At 38.6% G+C, this 11,065-nt stretch overlaps 1 protein-coding gene across 2 annotated transcripts in view; it reads right to left on the reverse strand.

The window, feature by feature from the left end:
• Positions 1-396: 396 nt before the first annotated feature.
• The window catches only part of ELP4 (elongator acetyltransferase complex subunit 4), a 226,181-nt gene continuing 215,512 nt past the window's right edge, over positions 397-11,065 (reverse strand). For both annotated transcript variants that reach the window (XM_078384023.1, XM_020795613.3), the window contains one exon: positions 397-1,019. In XM_078384023.1, coding sequence (XP_078240149.1) covers positions 888-1,019 — 132 coding nt within the window. In that variant the 3' untranslated portion in view covers positions 397-887. The remainder of the gene's footprint in view (positions 1,020-11,065) is intronic.

Genomic DNA, 11,065 nt, shown 5'->3' on the forward strand with positions numbered 1-11,065 from the left:
GCTCCCAATAAGTATTTATATATTTTTGCTAGATAGAAAATATTTCTACATTGACAAATAGTATAACACAATAGTATGTACTGAATTGAATTTATTTATTTGCTGTACTATTGCTTTTTTTTCTATGATCTGTATTGCCCAAGCTCCAATGCACTCCCCTGGTTTTCTAGCATTAATGTAGCTGTCAGTTTGTATTTCAGTCCTGAAATTATGTCTCTTGAATTATGTCTGTTAACATAATTTCACAGTGCTGACTTCAGTGTTTTAGGATTATCCTTTTGAATTATTAAAAAATCCTTGTGTTTAGTAAATTTCACTCAAGCAGCTTAATATATTTACTTGCAAACATATTATGTATAATAATTTGTAATAAAAAATTTCTGACATAACAGGATATTAGTATATAAGATACTTAACACTCAAATTTATTTGCTCATTTAATGTATACAATAATTTGTCACATTTTAATTTTCTAATGCAATCATTATTTGACATCAAAATAACCCATAAGACAGATACATGATTTTTAATCTTCACAATACTGATTTGCAATATGCAAAATTTTGGTATACACAAAGCATTTTATTCTTTGACTTACTTGCCACAGGGCAGTTGATGGCAACACAAAATCCTCTAACTTTTCAAAATTGCAATCTACAGTACTTCCAGCCTTCAGAACTGCCTCAAAATATAGGATGCGTTTATTTACTCTAGATAAATTCATTTACAACAAACATAAAATAGCCAAAAAATAAGGCACACAATTTGAATACTTTCTTTCAAAGGACTACTGGGTTGCTGTGATTAAGAAAAATATTTACATAAGTCATTAACATTCATAATTACAGTGTCATGTGAATTGGAGTGAAGCTGTTAAGTAGAAATCACTAGAAGTCCAGGTGCTTCTTGCCTATGGCCATTGCACTGCATCCTGAGCTCAGCAATTTCGTGGATTCTGCCAGATCCTGTTTGCTTGTGCGGCTCACTGTGTCTGACAAGTCTGGAGGCAAATGCAATTTCTGTGGCAGGAGATTTCGATAAGTGGGAGAGAGGAGAAAGGGAGGAGAGAAACCAAAATTTTAATTATTCTTTATTACATATTTCTTCTATTCCCTCCCAAAAGAACCATTGTTACAGCATAGCAAAGGCTTATTAAAAATGCCACTTCAGATTTGATTATCAGATCTTTGCCTTGGGTGTTTCATATATTGCTCTATGGAATACTGGCATTTTCAAAATCAGAGCCAACTCTTTTTCAATGTTACTTTCAAAACCCAAATGAAAGAAGTTCCAATGAAACTAGTCAAGAAGACGGCTTTATGCTGCAGTCCTAAGGATGTCTACCTAAAAGTAAGTTCTCCTGAGACCAAAGGCACCTATTATACACTAGTAGGTAGGTAATATTGGTAATATATAATATTAAAATATCTTTAAAATATCTGTTTGAAACAACAACAGTTTTACATTCATTTTATGAGGAAATGGTTCAAAGATGATAAACAGATTAAAATCAAAAACCATTAATCCTGAAGCAGTACTGGCATGAGAATGACTGACGGTTGGATTCCAAAAGATCTCCTGTATGGAGAATTAGTGCAGGGAAACCGCCCCAGAGGGACACCACAGCTGCAATACAAGGATATCTGCAAGCGGGATCTGAAGGTCTTAGGAATGGACCTCAACAGATGGGAAGCCTTGACATCTGAGCATTCAGCCTGAAGGCAGGCGGTGCATCATGGCCTCTCGCATTTTGAAGAGACACTTGTCCAGCAGGCTGAGGCAAGAGGCAGTCCTGAAACCAGCAAAGTCAGAGAACTGGACATGGGTCAGATTGTATTTGTCTTCAGCGTGGAAGGGATTGTCATTCTTGAATTGGCCCTCTCAGCTACACTCGATGCTGTTCCAAGTTCTCTATTCAGAGCATGTTACCATAGTCTCTCGAGACTTAAGGAGGCCTAATCTAATCTAACTGGTATTTCAATTATCAAAACTTTTGGGGGCATCAGTATGGCTACTCTTTAATGAATGATTAGTATTTTGGACCATTCATGGGTTTCCCTCTAGTATACTAACCAAATTTGTTTACATGATCATTTCTTTCCAGCATATTTGCAAAAGCGTTCTGGTTCAATGTTATAGGCTGAAAATTTATCCCTACTGTAGTCTTCACTGGCTCTCCAGCCCACCCTACCTCAGTTGAAGACTGGGAAGCAGAGTCTGCAGGAAGAGACCTTCCCCTCTACCTTATGAGCAGTTCAGCTGGGGTAAGGGGTGGGGAGGACAAGGAGGAGGAAGCCATGTGTGCTCCAGCCTTGGGTCTGGGTTTGGTATGCTCGGGAAATCTCTGAGTCAGCAAACAAGTTCCTCGGTCTGAGTAGGCTGAAGGTTTTGTTTCTCACTGCAGCCCATGTTCAGAAGATTCGATCTTCAAGAGGTGTGTCTGAGTTGCTTGTGAATTGTCCCTTAGCATTCACATGTTGTCCATTGTTCCTTACACAATGGCTTCCATTTGCAGAAAATCTTTCTATGCAATGTGTCTTCCTGATCTTGCAGGCTTAAACCTGTAACCTGGGGGGGGGAGGAGGGGTTGTATTTGGGATATTTTGATTTCTTTTTACCAGAAATGATGCCTTTCCCCAGTATGCATGTAGGATACTGAGTAAATACTTCTATTTTTAGCCATTATTGCACTCATATTTGGGTGGCTAAAAGGGAGGATGTTCCCTAATTTTTATTTTGCATCGTTATGGATGAAGTGGGGATTAAAGTAATTCAGTTTTTCAAAGAAAACCTATGGTTTATGAATAGAGATGGGGAGAGGTGGAAATAATGAGGGTCCAGACGTTCCATTCACTGATGCCCTAATGTTGTGGGGTCTGTGCTGCCGTCCCATCACTCTGGAGATTGCTATCACTGAGCCACTCCTGGCAGGAGGCAGGGCAACAAGCCTCTTTGCCAGGTCAAAGAGTGGCTTGGCGATCGCAATCTCTAGAATGATAGGACGGCAGTGTGTACCCCGCAGCACTAGTGCATTGGTGAGTGGACCTTCTGGCCCCATGGGGCCAGACCCTCGTTATCTCCACCTGTGCAGTGGTATTCATATTCATATATAAATACCCTCATCTCTATTTGTGAATGTGGGATATTGTTCCTCTGTATCCATAATTCAAAATGGCAGGAAATGGCCCAACATTGCTAAAAATATCATGCCCACATTACAAGCAGGAAAAAGAATGCCAAACTTTACATAGCAAAGAATGCCAAACTTTACCTATTGATGACGCTCATGTTAGCAATCAAAATGGTCTGCTGGATGCCCTCTTCTGCTCAGAAGTGACTTGATGGCACATAACATTAATTGTACACTGATGCCTCGCAAGACAAATGGTTTTGGCAATGGGGTTGATGACTCGCAAGACAAATGTTCCTATGGCCATGCTTCACAAGACAAATGTTTTCCGTTTTTTGTTCCTGCTTCATGTTTGTTGAGTTTTAAATGCTTTTCTATGATGTTTAAAAAGTTGAAGTTTTTTAATTGAAATTTTAAAAATGATCTGCACAATATGTATAGCTTTAAAGAGCACTTAATAAACCCTTTGTAAACCAAATTTGACTTTGTTATGACTTTTTTTGTCCATAGGAATGCATTAATTAGATATCAATCATTCCTATGGGAAAATGCATTTCGCAAGATGAATTTTTCACAAGGCAACATTAACCGCGGAACAAATTAAATTCGTCTTGCGAGGCACCACTGTACTGTGACAAGATGGAGATATGATAGACTAGGACAAGATATAGGCACCAAAGCTCTGCTAACATCAACTAGGACCACCCTAGACACAAAGAGAAAACAAACAAACATCCCCCCAAACTCCCATAATTTCACAGCTTAAATGAGCAAGCTTCTCAACATTTGTGTTGTACTCCTTTTAAAATACCTTTTAAAAATATTTTCAAAATCTGTGTTTTTAAAAAATTAATATTGGTTCTGTGTCTCCATTTTTACAACCAGACACAGAATCCCCTGCAAGAATGATTAACTCCTTATACAGGAAGGAGTTAAAAAGGTAGCTAAGAAATAGCTAACTGCAGCCTGATTGACAGGGTTAAAAGTTCATATTGCCTCAAATGTGGAGCTGATTTCCCCTTTGAAAACTTATTTGAGGTAACTGTTCGGTCTCAGAAATCCTGAGAGAATGTTTACTAAAGATATATGGCAACATATCCCCCTTTCTTGAGTACTGTAATTCCATTACTTTCTTTAAAGCAAACCTGTGTTGTTTTGTTTTTCTCTTTTAAAGAAAACTTTTCTTTTCAGTCTGTTTCTGTGACTTTTCTCTAAATATCTCCCTCCACCATCTATGAATGTATACAATGTTTCATTTTGGAAAGCTCCTGCTGGCTAGTCTATATCCTGCATGCTCAACTTTATAACAAAGTGGCTGCTTTTGACTTCTGAAATACCTTTTTTGAGGAACAACATTTCAGCCCCTGCAGCTTGAGTTGATAGCAAAAACTATGAAGTTGTACTTTATGTGATGTGTACAGAAAGAGGGCATTGGGTCTCTCTCATAACAGCAAACCCAGCAGCGGTTGTCCAATGAAGCCAAATAGCAGGCAACTCAGACCAGATAAATGGAAGTACTTCTTTACACAACAAATGGCTGAACTATGAAATTTGCTACCACAAATGTTGTGATGGTCACCAAACACAACACTTTAAAATGGGGATTCAACAAATTCCATGACGATGAGGCTATCAAGGGCTAACAATTAGGATGGCTATATATGACTTCCAGCAACAAGGGTGGCAGGTCTCTGTATATCATTTCCTGAACACAATTTATGTCCAATTTCTCAGTTTCCCTGAGGCATGCAGTTGGACCGTGCAGAAACAAAAGGCTTAACCAGGTAGGCATTTGGTCTCATCCAACAGAATTGTTTTTATATTCTTAACTTAAAGCTGATGCTAAGAATGACTGCAAACTAATAATAAGAAACACCTTTTGCTAGACTCAGTGATAACCGAGAAACCTCAGGTACTAACTGTATTCTCCAGGAATGCTTGCATTCATATGCCAAGTAAAAAATTGTGTAGAAAAGATGGGTTTTTCCTCAAGTAACCATGGATAATGACATCTAGGGCTTGCCTAATGTGCTAAATAGTAGCTTATTGGGAGGCGTGGAGGGCTGTCTTTAAAAATGGCTCGCAAATTATTATAAAAAGTGACTGTTCAAGCATAGGCTCTCAATAAGCATTCAGAAAACTTCACAGTTATATTTTATTAGCAGCACAGGTTGCTGGTTCATTTTCAGGTCCAGTTTAGAAGCCTCAACTTCTGAAACGGAAAGATGTAAAGCTTGGTAACTGAAGTCTTTAAGCACGTTTAAAAAACTTTTCTTTTATAGTTGTCTTCTCTTAAATTAGGATTTTATTGAGTTGTTACATACCATCTGCAGGTTACAACCATCTGATTTTCCTTTTTTTTTCAGCTGAATGAGGTATGTGATTAGTTTACCTGAGGTTCTTTTTAATTATTAATTCTGTTTTTCTGAGGTTTTACAGTTTTGGTTTCTTGCTGATTTTATATTATGTAGTTTATGTGTTAGGAAACTATTAGGAGGGCTTGATCCTAAACAGCAGAAAAAAACTGGTGAAAACAAACACCAAACAAACAAACAAACAAAAACAACAAACCTAAGAAAATGGAAAAAAGGACACATACAGGAAGTGAAAGGAAGACCAGGCCACAAAGGAAGAGTACAGAGAAGTAGAAAAGAGTTGCAATGAGGTGTTAGGAAGGCAAAAGGGAAGAATGAGGTAAGGTTAGCAAGAGATGTTAAAAGCAGTACAAAAACATTTTTCAGGTATGTGCATAGCAAAAGACAGAGAAGAGAAATATACAGAAGAGGGGTGGGATCTGTTCTTGAGCATCCCAGAGTGCAGGACATTTAATAAAGGGCTCAAGTTACAGGAAGTCAGTTGAATATTAGGAAATACGTTCTAACTGTTAGAGCAGTATGACAATGGGACCAATTGTCTTGAGAGTTGGTGAGCACTCCAACACTAGAGATATTCAAGAAAAAAATAGACAGCCATCTGTCAGAAATACTTTGATTTGGATTCCTGCATTGAACAGGGGCTTGGACTTGTCGGCCTTATAGGCCCATTCCTTCTTAATTATTATATGATTTTATAATTCTGTGACTATTGCCACCATGATTTTATAATTCTGTGACTATTGCCACCATGAAAATACTGAAGAACAATAGTTGTATCAGAAGCAGCAGTGAAGATAGGATGGTGGAGCCTTTTTTCCTCTCAAGGGTGGAACTCCCTATTGATTTGCTGGAGCCCACATGTTGTTGGTGGTGGAGAAACAAAAATGACTGAGGTTGCCTTCTCTTTCTGCCACCCTCTTTACTTTCTCTTTCTCTTTTTCTGACATACTGTACTTTTTTCCCTCTCCTCTAGCCTCTTCTTCCTCACTACTGCTAGAAGAGATGGGACAGGTTGCTTTTGCCATCTATTTTGCTTCTTCCTCACATTTTCTACTCCTGTTATCCTTTCCTTTCTCTGGATTCTCTGTACCTACATGAAATTAATTTGAGTAGCACAGGATCGAAGGCTTGGAGATGGAAAAATTTCCATCACTGCCATTCCAAAGCTTTCACAAGTCACCAAGTCATTATTGTGTTACTCTGCATTCATTTTCACTCAGGAGTTGGAAGCCTGTTGTCAGGCAAAAAGCAAATTTGGCAGCTTAAAAATTGTCATCATAGTGAGGCAAATAATGGTGTCTAGTGCATATGAACAGATCAGCGAATACAATTAGTGCTTCCATGTTCTCGGCCATGACATAGGTAAACTGCAGGTAAATAACACAGGTTTTGTTGAGCATCTGAACTGAGCCTTAAGAATCAAACTATGCATTATATCAAAAAGTCATCAGGGACTGTATGATTTAACTTTAAATAGAACCCATGAAATTAATCCTGTAAAAGTCATGATTTAAGGAGATGATTCCTTTTTTCTGCCTGTACCAAAGCAAAAGATGATTCTTACAGGGGGAAAAGGGCTAACTCTCTTAAAACATCAAAACGTATCTTTAACCCAATGTGTTAATTTGGCTCTAAAAAGGGGGTAAAAGCAATTTATACAGCAAACGCTAAAATCCTATTTGTAGTTTAAACCAAATCATATTTTTTGGGAGGGGGACACACACACACACACACACACACACACACACACACACACACACACACACACACACACACACACACACACACACACACACACACACACACACACACACACACACACACACACACACACACACACACACAGAGAGAGAGAGAGTGGATTTACTAGTGAGAAATGTACTGAAAGTTATAACTTTGCTTATGCTATAAGAATTTCAGTCAGAAGAAGCTACAATATGTATTTGAAACCTTGTGGAGGAAAAGCTCTGAACGGGCCTTGTTTCAAGTAGTCAAAAAGAAGATGGGAAAGGCGTTTTGCATCTTTTTCTTGCCACTTCTCTATTCTGATCACTCCACAAAGCAACTTGACAAGCAAAGGAAGACTTTTTGGCTCTGAAAGACTTTGTTCTAAAACTATGTACTTTAAACCACCTCTTTTATATAAAAATGTTTATGTTCTACTAGCTTAGCATTTATAGGAGAAATACCAACAGTTCTTTATGTAGAGAACAGAAAATACTGCAATATTGTCAGTGCACATACTGCACTCATTTTATTTATTAATAATACAACTGACAATCTATCATATTTGAAAAGTATTTAATAAATAATTGTATTCTGTGAAGCATATGTATATTACTAGAATATGACTATTAGCATATTTATAGAGCTCCGGGGGCTGCAACAATATGGTATTAAGTTTATGAAGCTTTTAATGCAAAGTGCGCAATGTGGAGGGGGGTCTTCAGATGTGGTTGGACTGCACTTCCCCGAATTCCTTACCATTAGCTCTTGCTGGCTTGAGCTGATGAAAGCTGTAATCCAAAAACATTTGGAGTGCCACACCTTGATCACCCTTGTTTTAATGTAACACTGCTTAGGTCCACATGCCTGTCGTGTACAGGAGAAACTCACTTCACTTCCTCAGTGAACAGTTTTTAAAGCAATATATATATAACATATAATTAGGTGTTCACCTACAGGTGATTTCTTGACAACATTACATGTATTATGACATTAATGCTCAAATACAATATTGAAATCCACAAGATTGCTTTCATGTTTCTTGTGAGAAATCACTGCATTGGGGTCTATTATCAGTCCTACAACCAGAAGTCCCTCTGCACATGAATGTCTTCCCACCTCTTTCCCACTGCAGGCCTGCTGCCTGTCCACCCCATGTTCCTGCTTTGACAAAGTGCCTCCACCTAGTTTTTTCTATTCTGCCATTGTTGTTTGTGCCACATCTCAGGTCTTTCCCAAGACCTGCAAATCCCATAAAAGGCTTTACATGGATTGCAGAAAGTTGCAGTGGATAGGACAGGACAAAAAAAAAAAATCAATTTTAAGAGTGGTTTTATACTCATGCATCACTGGATATGTCTAATTGTATATGGACTACTTAGGATTGCTCAAAGTATAGTATTGTCATTATCACAATGCCACAGTTATCAGCATCTTTGTGGGCAGAACAGAGTCCAAAATTGCCATGGATGCAAACGTACATCATAGGTGATCTTCCTGCAATCACAAATATTTTTGTGATGTCTTATAAGGCAAGATACTGCAAAGTGGAACTAGTGGGGTTCTAAAAACAGCAACCCAAAATAATTATTTATTTAATAAAATATTTATACCCTGTCTTTCCTCATATAATTGAAGACAATTTTTAAAAAAATCAATAAAACATAATAAAAATAGAAATTTACGTAGAAAAAGAAACAAAAAGCCAGCAAGAACAAATCACAGAACAATTTAAAAACATATGCAGTAAACTGTGTGAAAAGCCAGAGTAACCTCTTAGACTTTTCTTCTCTAGACCACTGGTTCTTAACCTTGGGTTACTCAGGAGTTTTGGACTGCAACTCCCAGAAGCCTTCACCACCAGCTGTCCTGACTGGGGTTTCTGGGAGTTGCAGTTCAAAAGCATCCGAGGAACAAAGGTTAAGAACCACTGCTCTAGACTAAATATACCAGCTGCCTCAAATGTTCCTCATGCTGTTTGACTTTCAGAACCTTTACTACCTCAGACACTTTCCTCTGGGCATATTTTCAATATGCTTCATAAATTGTGGTGCATAAAACTGCACAGTACTGCAGGTGAACTCTGACTAAAGCAGAACAGAAATACACTATTAATTCCCGTGATCCAGATACCATAATTCCTTGAAGCACCGCATTCACATTTTCCCCCACTACATCACACGACTGACTCATATTTAGTGTACAGTCTAAGACCTCTAGATCCTTTCAATACATACTGCTATCAAGCCAAGCATCAACCTATACTTGTGCTTTTGATTATTGCCAAAATTTAAAATGTTACATTTCCCACGGTGGAATTCAGTTTGTTTGCTTAGTCCAAGTTCTTCAATTTGGGTAATTTTGGATGCTGATTTTGTCTTCTGAAGTATTTATTAGCTAGAGCTCCAAAGGCACAGATCACGGCGGCGGGGACCCCTAGGGAGGTCTCCCATGGTGGCGGACAAGCCCTGGGAGACCTCCCTGGGGGTCCCCGCCGCCACGATCGGTGGCTTCAGAGCCCTCAAAGGGCTTTCTCCCCAACATCGGAGAAAGCCCTTTGAGAGCTCTGAAGGCAAAAAGGCAGGGAGAAAAGGCGGGAAATTCAAATTTCCAGCCCTTTCTCCCTGCCTTTTTGCAGGGAGCCATTTACAAACGGCTCCGTTGGCAAAAAAATGGCATTGACTTGCTAACGGAGCCTCGACCTCGTTCGTAGGTCGAGCTCCGTTCACAAGTCGATGCCAATTTTTGCCAACGGAGCTATTCGTAAATTGAAAAGTCCATATGTGGGGCCGTTCGTAAGTCAAGGGTTGACTGTAGATGAAATACAAGACAACCAGGGAATTCCCAAAATCCATGGCCAAAATCCAGCTGCTTAGCTTAGTAAATCACAGTAGAGTAAGTACACTGAACCAATAAGCTGACTTATAGAGACTCTAATGGGGCTTTCATGGTAACTGAGAAAGTTAAGAAATGGTTTTACCAGTTCCACCCTACCCATTAGTTTCCATGTCTAAGTGGGGATTTGAACCCAGGTCTCCTAAATCAGTCTGTCTCTATTACACCACAGTGATAAACCTACTACTTGTTTCTGTCAATTAGGCCTCTGTGACAAATGGCCTCACAAGGCTTTAACAATCAAAGGGACATACTATCATCCCTCCCCACCCTTTACCCAAATTTGGTCAGTAGCATGTGCTCACAGTTTTCTCTCTTACTTGCGCAAGGAACTTAACATTTGGTACAAAAAATTGTCCTGCAGTATGGAACTTGCTATGTTTTTCACAGCTCTTATTACAGTGTTTATTTACTATGGAATTTACCTGTGTACTGGATGTTTTCACACAGGACATGGTAATCGTCCCACACAATTTTATATAAACAAGCTTTACAAGTTTCTGAAATGCTACTATCAAGATATCTCATGCTTTACAATCTCAAATGGCATTTCTGCTGAGGTCAACAGAAATGTTTCTATTGATTCTACTGGGTTGCACTTCTGCTTTTTTAAAAATTAAGTTCCAGTTCTTTCTTTTTTCATAAATCTTAAGAGGTGCATAGGTCAACGGTGACAGGGCTATACGTTAATGTAGCTATAAAAGCAATCCGATGGAGGAGATCTGTGAGAGATGTTATCAGTTGTACGAGTTTCTAAAATGTTACTATCAAGATATCTCATGCTTTACAATCTCAACAAGAAATCCATTCTTTTAAGATAAGCATTCATAGTTATTTGGTGTATTACTTGGCTATTAAAGGCCATCCACCAAAGGCTCCTAAAAGTCTAACCAGGTTGCAAGGGACACCTGAAAAAGGAGGATAGGAAGCTTTCAATTCA

This window comes from Pogona vitticeps, chromosome 1 (genome assembly GCF_051106095.1).
Source record: "Pogona vitticeps strain Pit_001003342236 chromosome 1, PviZW2.1, whole genome shotgun sequence".
Lineage (NCBI taxonomy): Eukaryota > Metazoa > Chordata > Lepidosauria > Squamata > Agamidae > Pogona > Pogona vitticeps.